Consider the following 21,086-nt stretch of genomic DNA (forward strand, 5'->3'; position numbering starts at 1 on the left):
GCAGTGCTTGGTTAACAAGCAAGGGATCCTATAGATGTGGGAGCTCAAGATGTGGAGCCTGCGAATACGTTATTGTAGCAGACCACTTCAGCTCCACTGTGACTGGCAAAACGTATGAGATCAATTTCTGTCTCAATTGCACATCTGAATTTGTTATCTATTGTATAACATGTACAAAATGTGGCAAACAGTATGTTGGTCTCACCACTAGGGACATAAGATCCAGAGTGAGAGAACATCTATCTACTATACGAGTGGGAAAGGCCACCACTCCTCTAGTAAATCATTTTGCAAGGTTCCACAAACAAGACTTGTCTTGTTTTTCATGGCAGCCAATTGACATGATACCACGACCACGCAGAGGAGGGAATAGAGAGACTTTGCTAAACAAAAGAGAGATGCTATGGATCTTTAAATTAGAAACCAAAGTACCAAAAGGTCTAAACTCAGAGTTTGATCTTATTAATTACTGGGAATGATCATACTGCTATGAGGTTCCATATCTGCATGAACATACATATATTCATGTTTTCTATTTATGGATAAATATAGCCGTCCCTTTATAGTAGTTTGTTTAATCATCCAGTTAGGTATCTATGACTACTGATTACATTGACCAACATGTGGTTAGTCCTCTATGAGACCCCTTTACCCATATGTATATGTGTGTCTATGTGCAGGTTTGTGTATTCTGCATATATATATATATATATATATATATTGTTGTATTTATGTATTTTTCTATATGCATATCAATTGATGGAAGTAGTATTTGGGTAATGTTTTACAACTACATTTGTACTTTACTATATGCATATGTGGAATATATAAATCTAATATACTAGTAATAGTTTTAGCTGGTTGCTGTTCCCTTCCCATCTCATGCTGTAAGTTTTGGTTTACTTACTGAGTAGCACTAATGTCTAGGTAACTACACTATCGAGGCTAATACAGCCTCTACAGCAATAGTATAAATATATACTATTGATGTCCTCATATATATATTTTTGTATGAGCTATTATGTATAATGATGCATTTTTGCAATAATTTGTGTAGTTCCCATTCACTATCCTTCGCTAAGGTTATATAACAGCAAGGGTATGTAGACAGTTCCCTTTTGGGTTCATAGCGTATGTGTTAAATATCCATCTAACTATTCCTATTAATGTGATTTCCTATTTAATTCGTCTCTGTACTTGATCCCTGTCAAATATGGATTCATTTATCTTATTAGTGTATCTTCACCATATATGTGTTTATCTCTGTTACATATAAACCACTTTGTTCTTTCACGGTTATTTAACAGTTACCCTTGTGGGCGTGTTTTGTTTTAATCACATGTCCTTCTATCTATTTTTTAACCAATAGAATAATGGAATTGTGTATAAATTGCACACCTGGGACTGGCAAACTATGCTATGACTACGGCGCAATGCCGAAACGCGTAAGCCTGCCAGCCCCGAGGTGTTAATCATTCTCATAGGATGTCACTGTGATCCTGCTTTTTAAAGTTTTGGAATAAAAGCTACGTTTTATTACATTTGCTGGTTTGCTCGACTTTCTTTCATTGGAACCCTCTTATAACTGTGACATATAACTGTGACATGCAATAAGAGTGTTCAGGGTTCCTGTGCGGCAAGATGAAGCACAAGGTTTTCATGCTTCATCTACATACCGTCTTCGTGTCCCCGCCTCCTTCCTTTCTGTATGGGGAAGCGCCATCTTGGACTGCAATATCAGTCGCAATAACCCTGCATCGTTCTCTGTCCGAGAACGGAGCAGCGTTACTGTCCGGAACGGCTCTGTGGAACTTAGAGTAGTGTCAAGGAAGAGGATAGTCCTGTGAGATAGAGTATCATGGTTTTATTAAATCAGGCTCTACCTCCGTACTTATACTATCGGGAGATCCTTTGTAGGACTTGTTAGACTTATATTTTCGGAGTCTTACTGCTATAAAAGAGTTTTTGTGGTCATGTTTTATTTCCACCATATAAAGGATAGATTCCCATGTAAATAAAGTTCCAGTGTAGAAATGCCAATATACATGGAGTGGGATTGGACAGTAGTTATGCAATATTTTCTTAGGTACACATACTTCTGCCCCTGTTTAAGTTAAATTTCCTTCACTTAAGGAAAAATTACCATTATTTCAATGTAAAACTCATTTTTCCTAAAAAATTGATCAGAGATCTGTTCCTAAATATATTTGGGGAAAAAAAAATGATTTTATTTTAAGCAAGTTTCTATAAAATCATAAAGTGACAGTGTCATTTTAAAATATTTGGAAATATTTTAAGAAAATTATTTTTAGCCTCATGTCTCCTTGGATGATGCTGTTTAGGCCTTGCTACAGCTTCTTCTCAAACGTGCCAAGCCTTTTTATTGCGTCTCATGCAGTGCCCTGCGGTTCCTCTCAATCTCCTGGAGGAGATGTTTGCTGGCAGAATTGTCTGCCCAGATGTCTTCTGGTATCTGTGGCATGATCTGCTTTTCCTATCTTAAAGGGAATTCGCAAGAGGAAAAATTAGTGAATCAGATAGTAGGTTTTCTGCTCCGCTTGCTACGCATATTGCCCTCCTTATAGTCTGATAGGGTGGATAGTCGGTAGCATCCAAGGTTTAAATCTCCGATTTGGACAGTTTCATTCCTTCATCTGATGCTGAAGTAGTTTCCTTTAGATTCAGGCCTGAAGACCTTTGAATTTAGGAGGGGTTGGCCACCTGGTAGACTTTGACTCCCTGTCGTTAATCCTCAAAAATTTAGTTAATTTTATATATACTAGGATTCGTCTGGAAAAAAAATTCCTGTTTCCGTAGATTTTTCTCAGGTATGGGAGAAGTTAAGGAAGCTTTTTCTCCCATCTCCTGTCTGTCATAAGCTGTCTCCTTTAAATAGGACAACGACACAGCCAATGTAGTCTAGTGGTTAGCTCGTGGCTTTGCAACTCAAGGTTGTTGGTTCGTATCCAGCTGCTGACGCTGGATGTTCCTATTTAGTGCTTAAAGGTTACTAATCAAATAACCAGCAGACACAGGTTCTAATCCAATACAGAGCTTCTGCTCAGCAATCTCACACATAATCGTATGTGGTTTTTATTAAAATTGCCAATCTGTATTTCTCTCCATATAAAGAATAGATGCTCTTTAAAGGTTGCAGTCTTTATGAACAAGGGCGCCATCATTTTGGTGCAACGCCTTGTAGGACTCCGATCTGGAGGACTCAGTGGGAAGTCCCAAAACAGAAAGGCTGTTAGGCCAATCTTTTATTCTGTGGCTCTTTCCCTTTGTTTTCCAAGCAGGAGCAGTTCAAGTCATCTTGGATACCCAGTCAGTCTGGATCAGGTTGTTAAGGAAACTTGCAGCTAACGCTCATTCAGCAGGTAGGGTTTACCCCCGAGCCAGGATCAGATCCTGTAGGGGGCCATTATATCTCAGTTTTTCTCATACCTGGATACGAGAGGCCCTAGATTCCTAGGGGCTGTGGTCAGCTTTTTCCAGGGTTATGTATCATAATTCAACTCCTTCCTCCAAGGAGCAGGTTCACCTCTCAAGAATAGCTGTACCTGGTGATGAGAGAAGCGTTCTGTATATGTGTTGGTCCAAGAGGCTCAGTTCATGGCTCTCAGAGGGGGCTATATTGCCTGTGATCAGGTTTCAGTGAATTGTTGTGATGACTTTCCTGGACGTCATAAGGTTCAGGCACCATCTTTTCAACAAGCAAACTTTCATACTGAGATCTTGTTGTTTTTCTTCATTCCACGGATGGAAGTGAATCTGAAGATGAGTTCCCTTGTTCCAGCTACAGGGGTAGTTTCTTAGGGATCATATTAGTTTCCCTATCTCTGAAAATATTTTTTTGACAGAGGTCAGAAAATAGTGGATTTTTTCCTCTTGCCTTTTCTTTTTGGCATTCTACTGTTTGGTCATTCTGTGGCTAAATATATGGAGGTAATTGGTCTGATGGTTGATTCATTGGACATCATTCCTTGGCTCGATTCCATCTGAGTGTCTGCTGTTATGCATGTTCATAACCAGGGGATCCTGTGGCTCTGTCTTGCAGGATAGATCTAGAATTAGTGGTAGATCACTCGCTTAGCTTGCGAGAAGTAGCAGGATTGTTACGCGCATTCTCCAGTTCTCAGGTGCTTCTATCTTGGGGATCATGCTTCCGGAGATTTTCCTGAGTAATAGTGACCATGGTCGCTAGCCTGTTGGATGGTAATTATGGACTTGGGAGGAGTCTGCTCTTCCCATAAACATTTTGGAGTTGAAAGTGATCTACATTGCTCTGATGGCTTTGCCTCAGTTGTCTTAACCATTTTTTCCGCTTCTGGTTGTACAATTTCGTCTCAGCAGTTACATTAACCACCTGGGAGGAACCTGGAGTTCCTTTGCCATGATTGGTGTGGATTGTTCGGTGGGCAGACGCTCATATAATTGTTTATCCGCTATTCACATTGCAGGAGTGAATACCGGGTGCGGTCTTCTTGAGCAGTTAGATTTTTCACCCAGAGGTGTTCTCTAGGTTAACCCTCAATGAGGGGTGCTGGAGTTGGAGATAGCAGTTCGCCAAGCTTCCAGGTTATGTTAAAGGTCTAGAGATCAGCAGGCTGCTCTGTTAAATTCCCTGGCATTACCTTAGGATTCAGTCTGGCATCACTGGTTTGCTCCTCTTCCGCAAATCATTGTTTGTATCAAACAGGAGAAGCGTAGATAATTCAGATTATCCTTGCGTGCCTCGCAGGACCTGGTAGGCAGACCTAGAGGAGATGTTATCTCTTCACTTTGGAGACTGCCTCTGAGTAAGGACCTTCTGATCAGGGTCCCTTCTCTCATTCAAATTTCGTTTCTCTGAAGCTGTCTGCTTGGAGATTGAACGCTTTGTTTCCTCTAAGCGTGGGTTTTCAGATTCGGTAGTTGAGACTTTGATAAAGGCTGGTAAGACTGTGACTAGAGAGATTTACCATATAGTATTGATGTGAATCCAAGGGCTATTCTTGGAGTAGAGTTAGGATTCCTAGAATTTTGTTTTTTCTCCAGGAGGGTCTGGAGGTTTGTCAGCAAGTATTCTGAAGTATTTCTGCCTTGTCTATTTTGTTAAGCGTCTGGCAGATGTGCCAGATGTGCAATCCTTTTGTCAGGCCTTTGTCAGAATCAGGCCTGTGTTTAAATCTGTTACTCTTCCTAGAGTCTTAACCTTGTTTTTATAGAGTTTTTTCAGCAGGCTCCGTTTGAGCCTATGCGTTCCTTAGGTATTAAGATGTTATCTTGGAAGATTTCGTTTTTGTTGCCATTTCTTCTGCTCAGAGAGTCTCTGAACTATCCGCGTTACAGTACGATTCACCTTATCTTTCTTTGGATAAGGTGAGTCTGCTTACTAAGTTAGGTTTCCTTCCTATGGTTGTTTCGGATAGGAATATTAATCAGGAAATCGTTGTTCCTTCTTTGTGTCCTAATCCTTCTTCTCATTAGGAGCGCTTGTTGCACAACCTAGATGTGGTGCATTCGCTGTAATTCTACTTGCAGGCGACTAAGGACTTTCGCCAGTCTCCTGTTTTGTTTGTCTGTTTCTCTGAGAAACGCAAGGGCCAGAAAGCTACGGCTACTTCTCTTTCACTCTGGCTGAAGAGTATAATTTGTTTGGCCTATGAAACTGCTGGACGGCAGCCTTTATGAGGGCTGTTTCTTTTTCCTGGGCCTTCAAAAATGAAGCTTCTGGGGAACAGATTTGCAATGCTGTAACTTGATCCTCTCTACTTACTTTTGCCTCAGCAGCGGCCTCTTTTGGGAGTAGGGTTATTCAAGCAGTGGTGCCTTCCCAACAGTAATTAATGATGATCCGTGTCATTAGAAAGAAAACTAAATATATGCTTACCTGATAAATGTATTTATTTCTTGGCACGGTGAGTCCACGGCCCGCCCTGTTTTCAGACAGTTTTTTGTTATTTAAACCTTTAAGCACCTCTGCACCTTGTGTTGTTTCCTTTCTCTCCTTTCCTTCGGTCGAATGACTGGGGTTTGTGGGAAGGGAAGTTATACTTAACAGCTTTGCTGTGGTGCTCTTTGCCTCCTCCTGTTGGCCAGGAGTGATATTCCTAACAGTAATTAATGATGATCAGTGGACTCACCGTGTCAAGAAATAAATAAATTTAGCAGGTAAGCATAAATTTAGTTTTTTTGTGTTTGTGAGAGGGGATTAATCCCACTGTCACTTAGGGCTTGATTTATCAATCATTTGGGGAATTCTCCTTTCTGTTCTCCTATAAGTTCTCCGCAGCTCGCCTATGGAGAGGTGCACATGTGCACCCGTATTTATCATAAAAAGTAGTTTTTTCTCCATAGGAGTGCTGAGGAGAAATAATGATAAATTTCTCCAGTCGGATTAGTATCTTCTCCTTACTATTATCCATGTCTATCATATATAAACCAATAAAAATATGTTTACAGCCTTCCTAGTAGCTTTGTTAATGCCCCTTTTCAGCAAACTTTCATATAAGAAAATAGATCTACATTTTAATTGTTTTTGTGCTTCCATTTTAGCGCTTTTTTATATATTATTTTTATGCCCCAATAGATATAATTTTTGTGCTCTGTTATATATTATTTTGGCGCTCCATTATATATATTTTTTTCACTCCATCATAAATTATTATTGCGCTCCATAACCATTATTATTGTCTTTTGTTATAGATAATTTTTGCACCTTATAGAGCCCCTTTTGTGTAACTGCTTCTACAACTGGTAGAGAATAGATTTCTAATGCTGTTCTCCACTGTAGCTATGGAGAACTTTAATGCAGGAACTTGCAGGAGAACTTTCAGTCCTCCACAGGAGAATATAAATGATAAATTTGTAAGTAGGAGAATTATGATGAGAACTTTGTGAAATATGACTAAAAATATCTAATTTAACCCTTTTTTGGAGAACATGTTCTCCAAGGAGATTGAGAACAGAGTAGGCGAATTTTACAGTCGAACTTAACCAATTTTAGGTGCATTTTTGAATGATAAATAGGAGAATTATTTTTCATGAGGACTTTTAGGAGAAAATCTAGGAGAATATGAATGATAAATCGACCCCTAAAATACATGAAATCCTTCAGAATGGCTTCAGTTCCTCAGGTTTTGAGCAGCCCTGAAGTTGCACTTTTGATTGGCTCTATATTATCCCAACCTACTTTTAAAGACAAAAAACATTGCTGCAGTAGGAGGTCCTACTAAAGATGAGAAGTAACTTTCAATTTATTTGATGCAAAATTGCAACATGCGTATTTACACAGTGGTGGCATAGAAGTGATGTATCAATGCTATTTCAATATCCCCATGCTCTATTAAAGGGATAGAAAGGTCAAAACTGAAATGTGAATGGGTGCATTTTTATTTGAAATTAAAGCATTTTTGCAAAATACTTCCATCAGCAAAAATGGTTCTAATAAAATGTATTAGTTTTTTAGTGGCATGCACTATACTAGAAACATTTTTTGTAAGTGGAAGTTTATTGCAAAAATGTTTCTATTTAAAGTTGAAATGCACCCATGCACATTTAAATTTTGACTTTTCAATCCTTTTAACTAGATAGCCGAGCAGAAACATGATGTTGTGTCTGTGTAGATTGAGCAAATCATTTTGGGGACATTAAACTTTTTTTTAATTTTTTTATTACTATTATTTATGTTGCATTGAAAATAGGTAATTTTAAAATGTATTACATTGTTAATTTAAACAGATGTTCCTCTACTGAAATAAAAAACAAATCACTTTGGGCCAGCTTACGGGTGGTGCACTCAAGCGATATTGGGTTTATTGCGGCTGTTTGCACGCATTGAATGTAGTGCTTGTATTGCAAGTGGAAAGTAAACACGATTGCTTGAGTGCAATTGAAGTTGACGTGCACCTGGATAGCTCAACCTCCGAGTTTTGGTTAACAGTTTTGCAAAACAAAAAAAGTATCAAAAATACATTTAATAGTACATTTACATTCACTATCTAAAAAAATATATTTTTTTTAAAATGCACAAAATAGTTATAAGGCTCACAGATCTGAGATCTCAGGTGTTAAAAAAAGGCTGCAAAGGGCTTTAACATAGAGATACATATACATACCTACCTAAATATGTATGTGTATATATACATGTTTATATGTGTGTACAGATGTATTTATGCATTTATATGTGTATATATGCATTTACAGACATATATATACACATATAAACACATACATATAGAGGCATATATATATATATATATATATTGTAGTGCATTGGAGCCCTTTGCAGTTAAGTCTATGAAAACATGAAAAACGTTTATGCAATATCCATATTTGATAAAGTATTTAACTATGTATTTACTGTAAATATTTCACATTCCAATGTTCTAAGTATTTATAAATATATATTCCTATATATATCTGTATATATCTATACTTATATATTTATATATACAGGTGGCCCTCGGTTTACAACGGTTCAATTTACACCGTTTCAGAATAACAACCTTTTTTTACGGTCATGTGACTGCTATTGAAAAACATTGAGAAGCAGTGCATTGATTAAAATAGCCAGTAGGTGGAGCTGTCTGCTTGTGTTGCAGCAAAGATATGCAAGCCAAGCAAGCTGAAATTAATCAGTTTAACCAGACCTGAGCTATCGAGCAGCTTGCAAAGGAACAAGATCTTCCTGTCTATAAATCAGTCCAGATTGGAATGCATAGAAAGAACTGTTTGCAGAAAAATGCAAGTAAAGTCTGTGTGTGGTTATTTTATTAGGTTTATAATGCTGTTTAGCAAATGTTTTTGTTCATTTAACTTCGTTTAATGATATATTCTGTGTTGTGTGATTATTTTATTAGGTTTATAATGCTGTTTAGCATTTAAAGTCTTCATTTCAAAGCTTTAAAAATAATGTATTAGGTGTTACTTATGACAATTTTGAGAGGGGCCTGGAACCTAACTCCCTCACTTCCCATTGACTTACATTATAAACTGGGTTTCAATTTACAACCATTCCTTCTGGAACCTAACCCCGGCGTAAACTGAGGGCTACCTGTATATATATATATATATATATATATATATATATATATAAAGGTATAGATATATATTGTACCAAAATACCATTAGCTATATGTAGAAATATTTATTTATGAATAAATAGAACATATTCTGCTTTGTTAAGAACATTGGGATATGAAATATGAAACATTTTCATTTTGAATTAGCGCACTTGAGAATATGCAATCAAGTTTGCGCACAAGAAGGGTGTTAGTCCCCCCCACACACACACTCACACACTTTTTTGGCTAAATTGATTCTATGGGGAAATACAATAATGCAGCAATATTATAAGTTCGGATTTTTACGCATGTTAGGTTAACACACGAGCGAAAACGTTTTACTTTCAACTTGTAATACGTTAAATACCTCTCCACAATTGCTTGCAGGGAACAAAATCTGTTTAACCCCTGCAAAGCCCTGCAGATACTGTATGATCCTGACCTGAACACAGCCAGTAATTGGCAGCTATGCATATAATAGAGAGAGAAAGCGAGAGAAGGAAAGATATAGATAGATAGATATGTATAGCGATCTGTGTCGCACCTACCCAATAGCCAACCGTGTGGCATTTCGCCACATTCAAAAGAAGTATATAATTGCGATTGCTTCAGTATGTGGTAGTCATGGCATGACCCAGGAAAGCCGGACCTCACTTCCCAAATCTGAAGCTTGGAATCACAAACAGCTTGTACATTGAAAGAGTGAAAACTTTTCCGATTTCTATACTGCTCCTCAACTGATGAAGGTGGTACCAATGCAATGTGAGTGCAGTCTATAGCACCTAGAACATTGGGAATCCCTGCAACATTATAAAATCCAATTTTTATCCTGTGCCACTGTTCTGAATTCTTTGGAACATATATATTTGTGTAAATGTTTTAAAATTGCCTTTAAAACAACAACCATATGCCTAGAAAATGAGGGCTGACTCATTCCTACAATTGGACTGGACACTGATTGAAAAGATCCTGTAGCTAAGAAATGTAGCACAGCCAATAATTTCACTATTCCGGGGATTGATCTTGTCCTTCTTGTGCTTGGCTCTAGGTCATGTTTTATAAGTCCATATAAATCTAAAATAGTTGCCCTGTTTAGCCTGAACCGTTTTTTAATTTCAGAATCAGTTAAAGCATGCAAGCCACAACGGGGCAGAAAAAGTCTCGGCGCCCGTTCGCGCCTTTGTAAGGGCATATCTCTGTCACAATCATCAGCCTCTTCCGAACGCCGAGCAGCGGATAAATGGGCTAAAATGAGAAAGTATTCCATTTTCAGATAGGTGAAAGTGGGCTATACTGAAGATTCGCCTATGTATATATGGCGCAACTGCAAAGACGTAATTCACTGCGAGACTACACTTCACTATTTGAGAGAAGTGATGCTGAATACCAGACAACTCGTATTTCTGTCTCTGCACGTACAATTACGACTTGATCCCTATTGTGTATTAGCGCTCTCAGGAGCGCGCCCGTGTGCCTAGCGAAGTTAAGCGAGCTGTGAAAAACTTTTATTCAGATAAGCGAAATTTTAGGCGCAGTGAACAATAATAAATATGAGGATTCTTTCATATGCGAGATTTTGAGCGTAATTACGTGAGAAGTCCTTTGATAAATCTAGCCCATAGTCTGTCCTTGATTGGTTCTGCAGCTGTGTTCAGCTCCGGACTGGTGCTGCACAACTAAAGGGACATTAAACCCAATTTTTTTTCTTATATGATTCAGATAGGGCATACATTTTTAAACAATTTTCCAATTTATTTCTATTATCAATCTTTATATATTCTGTTGAAGAGAATAAAGCAAATTAGATCATAGAAATAAATTGGAAAGTTCTTTAAAACTACATGCTGAATCATGAAAGTTTAATTTTGACTTTACTGTCCCTTTAAACACGTACTTCTCTCCAAGCAATAGTGCAATAATAAAATGCTCTAAAACATTTGAGTATTTGCTATTGCTCCCAAGGCAGATAATCCTGTGATCTGTGATTTTATCACAGAAATTGCAGCAGGTCTGCTGAAAGAATAGGACACATGCAGGAACTGTTAGCATTTTTACTTTGCATCACTGCTCCACATTGTATCGTTCTCTTTAAACAGAGCTTTGCTCTGGCTGCATTGTGTAAGTTTTCCTTAGCAGTAACACAGTGCATCCAGAGCAAAATGCTGTTTGAAGAAAACATTTAAATATGGAGAAGCACTGCCAAGGAGCAGAGCATTTATTGTTGATTGGCTCTCAGGGATTTGTTCAACCCTGCACCCTAGCCTTTCCTAATTTGCAAAGAGGTTCTTGTGAGTAATGCACCTTTTTTATTACTACATTTCTATCTTGTGTTATTATACCAAAAGAAAAGGAAACAAAATATATTCACAAAACATTTTAAAAACTTAACAAAATTTATTTTTTTGTCTGCAGATAATTTGCAATGCAATTTTCAACACTATATTATAAAACTTTAAAAATTGCTTTATTCTCCAGCAACACATTGCAATGGAATTGAATTGTATTTATTTAAAAAAAAATCTCATTGCAGAAAGTGGAGAAAAGTTCTGCTTTTGGGGTTATTGCTCATTTATGTCCCTTTAAAACATTTTTGTATGTCATGCACAAATATTAAACATGTATTATCATATTTATTGTTTTCCATAACGGTACGGGAAATCCAAAAACATTTCTGTTGTGATTCATACAGATCGTACAAGTTTAAAAAGTTTCCAATTTACTTCTATCACATTTTCTTCATTCCCACAGTATTTTTTATTGAGTAGATACTTAGGTAGATGTCTGGAGCACTACATGACAGGAAATAGTACTTCCATCTAGTGCTCTTGCAAAAATGTGTTCACTCTTCTGAGTTTCAACAAAAGATACAAAGAGAATGAAGAAAAGGTGATAGTTGTATAAAATGACATGCTCTATCTGAATAATTGAACAAAAACTTGGGGCTCCCTTTAAGTAAAACCTGTGTGCTCATTAATTATTGCATCAAAAAATTGCGTATGAAATTAGCAAGATTGCAGTTGAGTGAGCACAGTCACTATTTGTAATTCCAGTGTTTGAAAGTTAAGGTAATGGCAGCAAAACATATTGACGCCAGTACATGCACAGTGTAGATGGGTTGATTAGTGGGCAGCTTGGAGAGGTACCTACATCTGCAGCTTTCTTCTCTGCAACTTCCAGCTTCTCCTGGGCGTCCTTCAGAGCCTCTGAGTATTTATCCAGTTCATCTTCAGTACCCTTCAATTTCTTCTGCATAGATACCAGTTCATCTTCCAGCTGAAATCAGGGAGAAATGTCAGCTAGAGATAGCATGTGCATATCCTCATATGCTTACTGTGATTAACAGATTATTGTGCTTTATGTTATGCATCCAACATTTTACATTATTGGTAAAAGACAGTATTGATATAAGAACCAGTATGCATGGACAATTTACATCAATAGATGGATGCAGTAGTTTAATATTTGTAATAAAACATTGTTATAGGACACAACTGTAAGTTGCACCATTGTCTTGCCCTATGTACTTAAAATGAGCAATTCTTGAGAGTGAAACTGCACTGGAAGCTCCTCGGAGGCAATTATTATTATACTGCTAGCTTATTGGGCAAGTAATCACACTCTAATAGATGATAGATTTAGAATATATTTCTCTCAGGGTGCTAGTACTACAAGAACAGCTTTTCTCTCAGGGTGCTAGTGCTACAAGAACAGCTTTTTGGAAGAAGGTTCCTCATTACAATACTAGATTAACATCTCCTTAGTGAAGGGTTTTCCATTTGTACCACTTCCTGTTCCAGTGCTCTCCATTTTACTCTAGATCACTGGTTTTCAAACCTGTCCTCACGCCTCCCTAACAGGCCAGATTTTCAGGGTTACCTTGGGTGAGAGCAGGTAAAATAACCATAGTTACTATCAGCTGAATATTTCACCTGTGCTCTAGGTCAGATATCCTCAAAATATGACCTGTTAAGTATGTCTGACGACAGGTTTGAAAACCAGTGCTCTAGATTCAGGAAAGATTTCCAGTATGCCTGTAGGTTAAAATATCTTTTGGCCAAGGTTTCCATTCATAATAATAGTATATTGTATTGTATTTGTATTGTACTTTTTGTCCCACATTCTAGTTTTAACCCCTAGATTTGTTAGTGATTTCCATTAATATCAATATATTTCTTCACAGAAACATTACGCATAAATTATAGATTAGTAATAGTTCTCTAGAGCAGTTTCACAACATGATTCTGCCATAGGATTGATGGAACTAACAAGCTCATGAAAAGATCACAAGGAACCAGTAGACAATTTTAGTATTTTTAAATGTCTTCTACACAATCCTTTCCCAACAATGTAAAACTCCACAATTACCTTTACTGACGAGTGACATGTGTCTTTAAAACTTTAAAACTAAAGTAGTTGGGGCTATTCCCAAGTGGAAACATTAAACACACCAGTGTTGCAGTAAGCAAAGTTTATAAAACATTGGTCTTGAAATGATTAATTTCCATTTACACAATATAATAGACAAAGGGGTCCATTCAAATCCATTAAAAGAGCTGTGTAAACAATTATAAAACCCAGGTTTTCCAGTGGCTTTGCACCATGTCAATGTAATTCAAATTTTGCATTGTGAGAGAACCAAAAGCTAATTTCATAATAGAAGTAAACTTGATTATTTTTTTAATTTCATGTTTTACCTAAACTATGAACGTTATTTTTTTACTTTATTATCCCTTTAAGGGACAGTGTACACTAATATTTTCTCCAATTTAGGGCCAGATTACAAGCGAAAAGGGGTTTATCACGGGTGTTTGTGTGCATCAGGTTTATAGAAAAATTAAAGAATATTTTTGGGTTTCATGTCCCTTTAAGTTCTGGTTACACAAAAACCATGTAAACTAGAAGGTTTAGATAAAATAATGCACCCAGTTGGTGTCTGTGACAGAGAGATACTAAAATGTTTATTTTCCCTTGTTCTCGCCAAGTATTGGCCTTTGAGTAAACAGTTAAAAAAAGAATATAAGGAGGACTTGTCTAAATAATTAGACAAAAAAGATAATGAGGTCTGCTAACCATGTAGCTCAACCCATTGTATTGGGTTGTAGTTTCAATTAGCAGTAATATTTTTTTCATATACAAAATTATATCTAAAGGTGCAATTTCCCATACCTTTTAAACTCTGCAGCTGGTACAACAAGCAGTACACACATTAAAGGGCCAGTAAACCTAGCAAATAATGTGGTATGTGTTATTTACTATGTATTAAACCAGGGCTTGACAAATCCTACGAACCACTGCTTTATTTGAGTTCCTGTTAGGATTATTTTGAATATATCTAAATATAAATTTCTTCACAATGTAAAAAAAATTAATAAAATGATAAAAAAAAAAGCGTGATTATCTTTCATAATATTTTGACCATTTTTAAGCGCTCGGATTATGCTTTTACAAACCAGCAAAAACTGAAAAGTGTAATATCAATTGATGGCAATATATATATATATATATATATATATATATATATATATATATATATGTAGAAAAAGTGTCACACACCATCCACACAATTGCCTGGTGCACTGCTAGTTCGGTAGATGCAAACAGTCCCCAGTATGCCAAACCTGGCCAAGGATGAGTGGCAATACTGGAATAAAGCAGGCAACTCATGATACTATGCCAATCAGCATTTAATCCATAAAGTGCATGATACAAACAAAAGGGCCTTAACCCATAGCGTTGCGGTTCCAATCTGAACCTTTATCAAATAGAGCCCATCAAATACATGTCTTTGATAGGCTCCATTTGATAAAGGTTCAGATTGGAACCGAAACGTTATGGGTTAAGGCCCTTTTGTTTGTATCATGCACTTTACGGATTAAATGCTGATTGGCATAGTATCCTAAGTTGCCTGCTATATTCCAGTATTGCCACTAATCCAATTGACATACTGGGGACTGTTTGTGTATATATATATATATATATATATATATATATATATATATATATATATATATTGTTATGTGATTCTGTTTTTCAGATAGTAAGAGCTACTGAAAGCAGCAGTTTTCCCCCTTTGTAGTAAGCTCCATCTGTAATAACAGTCCATCAATACCTGCTTGCACTTTTCCTCCACTTGTTTTTTCTCTGCCTCAGCTTGCTCTGCTCGATCCAACCCATTCTCCTTGTCCAGTTTCAGCATCTGCATCTTCTTCTTGATGGCCTCCATGTCTGTGGTATTCACTAGTTGCCCTTAGATGCGTAAAGATGGTTGTTCTTCTCTCCTGCTATAGAGGAGCAGAGCTGTGAAGCCTTATTATATAACTGTTCTGGGCACCTGTCCATGGGTGGTCTCCTAACCCTCCCTCTTATCTTCTGTGCCCAGTCTCACTGCATTGTTATGCAGGGTTTGGGGGGGGTCTCGCACATGGGCAAGAGCCATATTTGGACTCCACAAAACAACTGGACAATGAATGTTAATGACTGGTATGAACTCTCTGATATTTCAGTTACAGCAGTGGCTTCTAGTGTCATTGTCCTCAATCTATTGTTACACTTCCCTTTTATCTCCTGAAATAAACCACCTAACCCAATATTATCTTTCCTCCAGAGGGGATTTAAAAAGGACTTTAGTTATGCATCTACAAGCAATAAAGCAATTCGAAATCAAGCCTTTCTCACCACCTCAAAATGAATATGTGGGTGCAGAATTAATGGGTTAACTGCAGGGTTCATTAGATTATTGTAGTGTTTTATAAAAAATATGAAATACTTTCAGACTGTAACATAAAATTGTTAATTTGCATAGTACAAATGCAATATACATTCATTATTTATTTTGCTTGATTTTAGTTTAAAATGCCTTTAGTGTACATTCCCACACTCCCTGTATATTATGCAATATTTAGTTTTAATAAAAATGTAATACTGTGTATTTATGGTAAATATTTCACATTCCAATGTTCTGCACATAGCAGAATATGTTCTAAGTATTTATAAATAGATATTCCTATATATATATATCTGTATATATCTTTACCTATACTTAATCATGAATATATATATACAGTTATATATATATATATATATATATATATATATATATATATATATATATAAATATACAGTATATTGTACCAAAATACCATCATATATATATATATATATATATATATATATATAAATATGTATTTATGAATAAATAGAACATATTCTGCTATGTGAAGAACATTTGAATGTGCAATATTCATATTTTCATGTCGGGTTAGCGCACTTAAAGGGACATTCCAGCCAAAAGTGGAATCCACATGGATGCATTTCAGTTTTGAATAAAAGCAGTTTTGTAATATACCTGTATTAGCAAAAATGCTTCTAATAAAAGTTATAGCTGTTTCAAAAGTGTATTTAAGTATGCACCATGCACCAGCATTTTAAACACAGCACTTGCTCAGAGAGCCTAAGGTGCTTGTATCATCTGGTAATGACTCAATTTGTTAATTGCTGACATGATAACACCCCCCACGGGCGCTCTGAGCAGCTGCAATATTTCAAATGCTGGTGCATTGAGAATATCTAGCTATGCTTCACATGCACGTGTAGAGAAAAATGCTAACACTAAAACAGTGATAACTTTTACTAGAAGTATGTTTGCCAATACCTGTATATTGAAAATATGTTTCTATTCAAAGATGTAATTCATCTATGTGCATTTAATTTTTGACCGGAATGTCCCTTTAAGAATATGCAATCGTTTTTGCATGCGAGTAAGGTGTTATTTTTTCAGCTGTTTTTACTCCATTGACTTCTATGCGGAAATAGGTTCTCGCACGCATGATATTCTAAGTTCGTCTTTTTATGTGCGTTGGTTTAGCAACTTGACGAGCGCAAAAAGCTTACTTCTACACAGTTAACGCTCGAACTGGAGCTCCACTTGTAATCTGGCCCAAAATGTATTAAATTAAAAACCATAATATATATGTATAAATAAAAACAAATATATATGCACATATATCAATTGGCCTAAGAAAAAACTATGAAAAAAGTTGTCCAATGTTAGACGACGTGGGGAGAAAAAAGAATACCCCAAAATCAGTGTATTCAAAAATATCATTAATATATGTATACCAAAAAAGTGAAAAAATTTTGTCCAATTTAATAATTGAGATATATAAATAAGTGTTCCAAAAATCCAAAGAATGTTCTTATGAAGTCCCTGTGGATGTATATGTGTAACATTTATTGTTCCTATATTAATTGCGTATATTGGACCTATTAGAGAAGGAAGCTTCACTCATGTTGGTAACTAATTTGGATTCTGGTTCCCTAAAAGGTCAAATTAATAAATTAGGCAGGTGTATCAATATGTCTTACCCTCTCATCTGCTGCAATCCAAACTGGGTGTGTCTCCTTTGTCTCTCTGAGGTCTATTTGTAATTTCTATTATTATTTTTGGATACACAGATTTTCGGGTAGCACTTGGTGATTGGTGGCTAAAATGTAGCCACCAATTAGCAAGAGCTACCCAGGGATATAAACAAAAAATGGGCCGGTTCCTTTTTCAAATAAAGATACCAAGAGGATGAAGAAAAATTGATCATATGATCAGATTAGAAAGTTGCTGAAAATGCATGATCTATCTGAATCATGAAAGAAAAATTGGGTTTCATATCCCTGTAAAGAATCGGGTGATCTTGCACCCTTCTACACCCCAGTAATACCACCACTGATTTTGGAATTAACTACCTCAAGCAAGTAAATAGTTATTAAACTAAAACTGCCCACTCCGTTGTTCTGCCATCTCCGCACCTCGGCCTTTGCCATTGCCCAACGAGATTGTTGCTGCTCCGGTTCTCTCAGCTTGCACCAGTGCTTCCTCCTTGGCGCTAGCCTGCGCTATTTAAGGTAACCTCCTACTATTTTCTGTGCCCTAGTATAGGTTGTGCTGTGTGTACTCCTGGGTACTCAATCTCTTTGGACTGTTTGCCTGCTGCTGAACCTTTCTCTGACCTGTGACTACCCTTTTGATTAACCCTTTGGCTCTCTGAAAGTTTAGACTGACTACCTGCTGCTGAACCCTTCTCTGCCTAAGTGACTAACCCTTCTCTTCTGCTTAACCCTTTTGTACTCATTAAGATTGAACTATCAACTTGTTGCTGAACCCTGCTCTGCCTTGTAACTTGCTATATTATTTAACCCCTTGCTGCCCTAAATTATTGATTCAGCTTTCTGCTGCTGTCTCCTGTTTTGCAGTGTGGCTTACTCCTTTGCCTTGCCCCTTGTGTCTAAGAGTTCTGAGCTACCTATTTGCTTTACCTCATTCCTTTAACTGTTACATTTCTGGGATTTTTCTATATCTTTCCACCTGACGCCAGGATAAAAAGACTACTGGCCAGGATTGGTCTGATAAAGAAATATCCCACGAACGTTACAAAAACAAGTTCAATGATGCCCACTGTTAGATATGAAGTTACGGAAAATGAGTTGAGCTTAGAGTCTTATGAAAATTGCAAAAATGTAGAAGTTTTGTACTAACTTGCTTTTTAGAATGTCATATTTTCTTCCCACGCCTTCATCAAAGGGATATTGTAGTGTAGAGATAACATACTCTACCTTGTTATAATCTTTTATTTTTAACCAAATTCCCTTTTCTTATAATAACAAATTTCCTCTTTCTACAATGGGGTCTATTCCAATCCCTTAAAAGAGAGAAGGACTTTGTGAATTGTTTCCTGTTTTTGTGAGGTTTTTAAATTCAAGGCCATTTCAGTCCATAATATGTTAACTCCACTAATTCTCTGCATCAAGGGGCAGTGACAGTGGTTTTCCAGTTTAACAGAAAACACTTTTTTCCTTTATTGTTTTAATGTATCTAATTCAGTAGCATTGAACACTTCAAAATTAAAGTTTGACCTCCTTTATGTGTTATATCTTGGATTTTCATATGGCTTTTCCAAATATGCTCACTTGTTAAGTAGAAAGTTAAAAGGGCATGATTCAGATAGAACATGGAATTTTAAACAACTTTCCAGTTTGTATGTGCTATCAAATTTGCTTTTTTTCTCTTGGTATCCTTTGCTGAAGAGCAGACCTAGGTAGACTCAGCAGTGACAATGCACTACTGAGAGCTAGCTTATCACATCTGATTACAAGAGTCATAAATGTGCAACAACCAGCTAGCTCCCGGTAGTGGATTGTCACTGCTGAGCATTTGCTATTCAACAAAGGATACAAAGAGAAAAAAGCAAATTATAACAGAAGTAAACTGGAAAGTTGTTTAAAATGCCATGCTCTATCTTAATCATGAAAATTGAATTTTAGCTTTACTGTGCCTTTAAAATACTGCAACAAATTATATTATTAAACTATGACACTTATGCAGAGCTAAATTGTAATCATTTGAATATTCATTTGTTATTCCAATTAAGGGCTAGATTACAAGTGGAGCACTAATTTATCACAAGCCCACAAACGGGCAAATTTGCCTGTTTGCTGGCATGCAATAAATAACCAGCCATTACAAGTGGCTGGTTATTGCTTGCGGTAGCAATTAGCACTCTGAAAATTAACCAGAGATCAGATCTCTGGTTAATTTTCTAAAAGTGCCCCAAATACCCCCAAAATACAGTGTATTAATGTTTATTAAAAAAAATTAAAATATTAGCATTTTTATTTTTTAATAAAGTAACTGCATAAGGCATTTATAAGGGGCTAAAGTTGGCAGGTGTGGGAGTGCCTTTACATTGCTGTCTATGGGAACTGTGTATTCCCTGTATAAATATATATGTATATGCTTATATACATATATATGTATGTGTTAATATGTGCATATACATCATCTAAATATATATTCATATATATATTCATATACATACAGTATATAGTATATTTAAAATTGCTGTGGAACTTGCCCTCTTCGCTGTGCTAGTTCTCATGCCATGAGACCGAGGCTCCCATTGAAGCCTATGGAAGCCCGATCTCATGAGCTCAATGCTTCCGTGTAATGCAAACGCGATATCGCATTCGCATTGCACCTAACTTGTAATACGGCATGTGCTGCTATTACAAGGTGGAGCGCAAATATCGCTTTCACGGAAGCAATATTTTGCACTCCACTTTTAATCTGGCCCTTAGTTTTTGGATGTTTAAAAATTGTTAATTACAACATTATGCAACATGATAATCCATGTCATGAATTGATACTCATTAAAAAGACATTCAATAGTGAATCAATTGTCTGTCATGATTTACTTTCCTATTGACTACATATCTTTTGTTTCTGTGAAGCCCATAGCCCCTCTTTGTAACACATGTTTCTTATGGTTTATCACATATTTAACTAACTTTTACTGTTAAAATATATTTGTAATTTAGTATGTTTAACTAATTCAAACACCATCTTTCTAATAGATTGAAATGGGATTAAAAAAAAGGAGGCCATACACCAAGTTCAACTTTAGGGCTTAATTGGTTAACAGTGTTTGGACATTTATAAAAGGTCAATTATAAAATTATGCAAAATTATACTAAATTGTTAATTGCATATATCATGAATTAATATAAATAATTAAATTAACAAAGAAAAAATTGCAGTCACTATGAATATTTATTTGATTACCCACTGTGGGCCAGATTACAAGTGGTGCGCTCAAGTGTAAAATTTGCTGGAAGTTATTTTGTTTTGTGCATTGGATAGCACACATATTATATGTTGAAAGTAAACACCTACTGCTCGTGTGCTAACTTGACAAGAGTTGCTCATATTTCACATGCCAATTTTCTTCACATACAGAGCAATGTCATTTTTGTTGTAAACACATATTTCTGTATATATATTCCTATAGATATAGGTATAGCTATTTAACATTATCACACACATATATATATTTATTGATACAATTTACATTTTTTTCTATATGAATGTAAAATATGCTTAATGCGCATCGAGGTTTGTGATTTAGGTCTAACATGATGTCGGGTTAGCACACATGAGGAATTGCTAACTTCCAAACGTGTTATTGAAATATTAAATATAAAACATTTAAA

General features: G+C 36.2%; 1 protein-coding gene across 5 annotated transcripts in view; it reads right to left on the bottom strand.

Moving 5' to 3' along the window:
- Positions 1-15,342, bottom strand: part of TPM3 (tropomyosin 3) — a 158,683-nt gene extending 143,341 nt beyond the window's left edge. Inside the window, exons 1-2 of one of the 5 annotated variants that reach the window (XM_053704437.1) lie at positions 15,160-15,342; positions 12,198-12,323 (exon numbers count right to left, since the gene is read on the bottom strand). In XM_053704437.1, coding sequence (XP_053560412.1) covers positions 12,198-12,323; positions 15,160-15,273 — 240 coding nt within the window. In that variant the 5' untranslated portion in view covers positions 15,274-15,342. The remainder of the gene's footprint in view (positions 1-12,197; positions 12,324-15,159) is intronic. The other 4 variants (XM_053704438.1, XM_053704436.1, XM_053704435.1 and 1 more) reach the window with 4 other exon arrangements.
- Between the last annotated feature and the right edge of the window lie 5,744 nt (positions 15,343-21,086).

This window comes from Bombina bombina, chromosome 1, assembly GCF_027579735.1.
Source record: "Bombina bombina isolate aBomBom1 chromosome 1, aBomBom1.pri, whole genome shotgun sequence".
Taxonomy (NCBI): Eukaryota; Metazoa; Chordata; class Amphibia; order Anura; family Bombinatoridae; genus Bombina; species Bombina bombina.